At 41.9% G+C, this 5,143-nt stretch overlaps 1 protein-coding gene across 2 annotated transcripts in view; it reads left to right on the top strand.

The window, feature by feature from the left end:
- LOC105548463 (cytochrome P450 20A1) overlaps positions 1 to 5,143 on the top strand; it is a 74,403-nt gene that overhangs the window by 6,608 nt on the left and 62,652 nt on the right. For both annotated transcript variants that reach the window (XM_011992489.1, XM_011992488.1), the window contains exons 2-3: positions 790 to 839; positions 1,696 to 1,862. In XM_011992489.1, coding sequence (XP_011847879.1) covers positions 790 to 839; positions 1,696 to 1,862 — 217 coding nt within the window. The remainder of the gene's footprint in view (positions 1 to 789; positions 840 to 1,695; positions 1,863 to 5,143) is intronic.

The following is a 5,143-nucleotide window of genomic DNA, read 5'->3' as shown; positions in this document are numbered from 1 at the left end:
AGATGGAGCCTTGCTCTGTCACCCAGGCTGTAGTGCAGTGGCACGATCTCGGCTCACTGCAACCTCTGCCTCCTGGGTTCAAACAATTCTCCTGCCTCAGCCTCCCGAGTAGCTGGGACTACAGGTGTGTGCCACCACGCCCAGCCAGTTTTTTATATTCTTAGTAGAGAAGGGGTTTCACTGTTAGCCAGGATGGTCTTGATCTCCTGACTTCGTGGTCTGCCCTCTTCAGCTTCCCAAAGTGCTGGGATTACAGGCCTGAGCCACTGCGCCCGGCCGAAATAATTCTTTTAAAAAAAAAAAAATTCATTTTAAGTTCAGGGGTACAAGGGCAGGTTTATTATATAGGTAAACTTGTATCATGGGGGTTTGTTGTATAGATTATTTCATCACCCAGGTAATTATTAAGCCTAGTACCCATTAGCTGTTTTTCGTGATCCTCTCACCTTCTGAAAGGCCCCAGCATGTATTGTTCCCCTCTATGTGTCCATGTGTTCTCATCATTTAGCTCCCACTTCTAAGTGAGAACATGTAGTATTTGGTTTTCTATACCTGTATTAGTTTGCTAAAGAAAATGGCCTCCATCTCCATCTATATCCCTGCAAAGGACATGGAAATCATTCTTTTCCATGCAAAGAATCCCTTTTTTTGTATTTTAATATGGAAATGATTTCTTAGATTCAACTTAATTGGAAAGCCATTATTTAAGGTCCTGCAGATGTCTTGGTGAAACACATCTTACTTATGGGTTATATGATAATTCATTATTATAAACTTTTTTTTTTTAAGGCTTTCAGACAAGCTGCAGGAATTCCGGGGATTACTCCAACTGAAGAAAAGTGAGTAATTATTTTCTTGGAATTCAGTAGAGTTAATTCTTCATTATTGATATCAAGACAAAACCATATTTTTAGCCAATCATGGTAGCTCTTGCCAGCTACTGAGGAAGTTGAGGTGGAAGATCGCTTGAGGCCAGGAGTTTAATGCTGCAGTGAGCTATAATTGTGCCACTGCACTCTAGCCTAGGTGACAGAGCCAGACTGTGTTTCTAAAAGATAAATAAATAAAAAGAAAACTAAGGTTATTTTGTGGTAGGACTAGGGAGACAGATGGAATAGAGTAGGTAGTTCAGAAGACAAACCAAAATGATAAACCATATTTTTAGATTACTCATCTTATTCAATTCATTTCCTTTGATTGCCCTACCTTTACCTTGGCAGGTAACCTAAACTTTGTTAACAGAAAAGAGAGTCGTGTAAATCAAAACATTTCATTGCTTTCACTTCCCCTTGCCAGAGAAAGCTGAAAAGAAGATTAAGATAGAAGGAAAGAAGGAAAAGATCGCCATAGCTGATCTGATGATTTTCACCAGCTGATGATGTCCGTTGTCATCTCAGAATTAGGTGCTGGGAAAGTGGGATAGTTTCCAGTATCTAAGTCAGATGTTCCTATGGAGCTTTCTTATTTGGTTTCAAGTGTTAAGAATTCTTAAAATATCAGACAAATCCATATCTAAATATAACTATAGAAATATAGCAAGAAGGCAAATATAATTGAGTTTTGGATTTTGGACTAATTTGAATTTCATGAACCTTTGTTCTCATTTATTGACACAGTTAATTCAGAGTCAACTGTTGTTTTTCTGATTTTTCCAAGTTAAATTGATGATTTTGTCAAATGTTGCTCTTTTGCCAGAGATGGTAATCTTCCAGATATTGTGAATAGTGGAAGTTTGCACGAGTTCCTGGTTAATTTGCATGAGAGATATGGGCCTGTAGTCTCCTTCTGGTTTGGCAGGCGCCTCGTGGTTAGTTTGGGCACTGTTGATGTACTGAAGCAGCATATCAATCCCAATAAGACATGTAAGTTTCATTTTCTTTCTAATTACCTGATCCTTACCTTTTAAGAATGAATGTTTAGTCCCGGCACGGTGGCTTATGCCTGTAATCCCAACACTTTGGGAGGCCGAGGCGGGTGGATCACTTGAGGCCAGGAGTTCAAGACCAGCCTGGCCAACATGGTGAAACCCCTTCTCTACTAAAAATACAAACACTAATCGGGTGTGGTGGCACATGCCTGTAATCCCAGCTACTTGGGAGGCTGAGGCATGAGAATCTCTTGAACCCGGGAGGCGGAGGCTGCAGTGAGCCAAGATTGTGCCGCTGTACTCCAGCCTGGGCGACAGAGCGAGACTGTGTCTCAAAATAAAAAAAGAATGAATGTTTATAAATAAAGAACTGTATATATACATTGTTCTTGGATAGGAATAGCCAACATTTATTGAATGCTTTGTACTATGTGCTAGGCACTGTGCTGAAGTCTTATTAACTCATTTAAGATAGTATTTTAAATAATTGTGTTTTTCCTTAATTTATAAGCATATATGATAAAATCTCAGTGTAAATTCCAACAGGATTTTTTTTGGGACCCTGAAAAAATAGTTCCAAGGTGTATCTGGAAGAGTAAATGTACATAAGCAGCCAGGAAACAATCCTAAAAAGAGTATTAATGGGCTGGGCATGGTGGCTCATGCCTGTAGTCTCAGCACTTTGGGAGGCCGAGGCAGGTGGATCATGAGGTCAGGAGATTGAGACCATCCTGGCCAACATGGTAAAACCTTGTCTCTACTAAAAATACAAAATTAGTTAAGCATGGTGGTGTGTGCCTGTAGTCCCAGCTACTCGGGAGGCTGAGGCAAGACAATTGCTTGAACCTGGGAGGTAGAGGTTGCAGTGAGCTGAGATTGTGCCACTGCACTCCAGCCTGGGCAACAGAGTAAGACTCTGTCTTCCAAAAAAAAGAATATTGATGAGGGAAATACTTGTACCATCAGTTAGTATAGAGTATTATAAAGCTAGATTAATTTAAAGAACCTTGTACTGGCCAGGCGCAGTGGCTCATACCTGTAATCCCAATGCTTTAGGAGGCCAAGGTGGGATGATCACTTGAGCCCAGGAGTTCAAGACCAGTCTGGGCAACATAGTGAGACCCCATCTCTATAAAAAATACAAAAATTAGCCAGATGTGATACATGTGTCTGTAGACCTGCTACTTGGAAGGCTGAGGTGGGAGGATTGTTTGAGTTCAGGAGATTGAGGCTTCAGTGAGCCAAGGTTGTGCCACTTTACTTCAGCCAGGCAGCCAGGGGACAGGGCAAGAAGCTGTCTCTTAAAAAAAAAGAATCTCCTGGCTGGGCATGATGGCTCCTGCCTGTAGTCCCAGCACTTTGGGAGGCCAAAGCAGGCTGATCACCTGAGGTCGGGATTTCGAGACCAGCCTGGCCAACATGGTGAAACCCTGTCTCTACTAAAAATACAAAAATTAGCCAGGCCTGGTAATGTGCGCCTGTAATCCCAGCTACTTGGGAGACTGAGGCAGGATAATCTCTTGAACCCGGGAGGCAGAGGTTGCAGTGAGCTGAGATCACACCACTGCACTCCAGCCTGGGTGACAGAGAGAGACTCCATCTCAAAAAAAAGACTCTCATGCTATGGTCAGGCTAGGCAAACAGATGTAAAAGAGTGGAGAGTTCAGAAGACAAACCAAATATATATGATAAATATAGTATTTTATGACAAAAGGGAAAAGTAATAAATGGTTTGGGGAATATGGGTTAGCTATTTGTAAAAAATAAATCTCAATCCGTGCCTTATTCTATTCCTCGCCCCCCGCCCTTTGCCCAGGCTAGAGCGCAGCAGTGCTGTCATAGCTCACTGTATAACCTACAACTCCTGGGCTCAAGCAATCCTCCCACCTCAGCCTTCTGAGTAGGTGGGACTATAGGCATGCAACACCATGCCTGATGAATTTATTTACTTTTTAGTGGAGATGAGGTCTCGCTACATTGCCCAGGCTGGCCTCCAACTCCTAGACTCAAGTGATTCTCCCACCTCTGCCCTCCAAAATGCTGGGATTATAGGTGTGAGCCACTTCACCTGGCCTCTGCCTTATTTCTTACATCAAAATAAGAAATTTGATATATTTCTTACATCAAAATAGATGATTAAAATATCAGGTCATAAAGGTAATACAAGAAAACATGGTTAAATATTAAATTTTTTCTCTTTGGTTGGAGATAATGTAGATAAACCTCTTCTTAAAATGGTAAAAGATCTAGGAGCTGTAAAACACAAGTTAGATAAATCTGTCCACATAAAAGTGAAAAATTTTAGTACAATAACAAATACTTTGAATGGATGCGGTAGCACGTACCTGTAGTCCCAGCTACTCAGGAAGCTGAGGTGGGAAGATCGCTTGAACCCAAGAGTTGAAGACCAGTCTGGAAGACACATTGAGACTGTCTCTAACTTAAAAAACAAAGTCAAAATCACCTTGAGAAAGGAAGAAAGAGAGATAGTAAAATGTTGGCCACACATTGCTACACCTGATGTGTAGTAATTGATTACCATATTTTTGTTAAATAAAAAGGCACCATGACAAAGTTTAAAAGAGAAATGGAAAAGTAATTTACCACCAATATGTTAAATATATATAGTACTTAAAAACTAATAAGAAAAAATAGGCCAGGCGTGGTAGCTTACGCCTGTAATCTCAGCAGTTTGGGAGACTAAGGTGGGCAGATTACCTGAGGTCAGGAGTTTGAGACCAGCCTGGCCAACATGGTGAAACCCCATCTCTACTAAAAATACAAAAATTAGCTGAGCATGGTGGCAGATACCTGTAATCCCAGCTACTCGAGAGGCTGAGGCAGGAAAATCGCTTGAACCTGTGAGGAGGAGGTTGCAGTGAGCCAAGATCGTGCCATTGCATTCCAACCTGGATGAAAGATGGAGACTCCATCTCAAAAAAGAAAATGCCCTTTTAGAAAAATAGGGAGAAACAAGGTTATTAAGAAAGGAGTAAGCAAATTTAAAGATTTCAGCCTCACTAATACTCAGTTGGGTACAAATAAAAATGAGAAATTGACCGGGCACAGTGGCTCAAGCCTGTAATCCCAGCACTTTGGGAGGCGGAGGCAGGTGGATCACAAGGTCAGGAGATCGAGACCACGGTGAAACGCCATCTCTACTGAAAATACAAAAAAAATTAGCCGAGCGTGTTGGCGGGCGCCTGTAGTCCCAGCTACTCGGGAGGCTGAGGCAGGAGAATGGCGTGAACCCGGGAGGCAGAGCTTGCAGTGAGC

Source organism: Mandrillus leucophaeus, unplaced genomic scaffold (assembly GCF_000951045.1).
Source record: "Mandrillus leucophaeus isolate KB7577 unplaced genomic scaffold, Mleu.le_1.0 Scaffold411, whole genome shotgun sequence".
NCBI classification, from domain to species: Eukaryota; Metazoa; Chordata; class Mammalia; order Primates; family Cercopithecidae; genus Mandrillus; species Mandrillus leucophaeus.
Note: the sequence above shows the minus strand (reverse complement) of the source record. Positions and strands in the feature narration are given on the sequence as shown.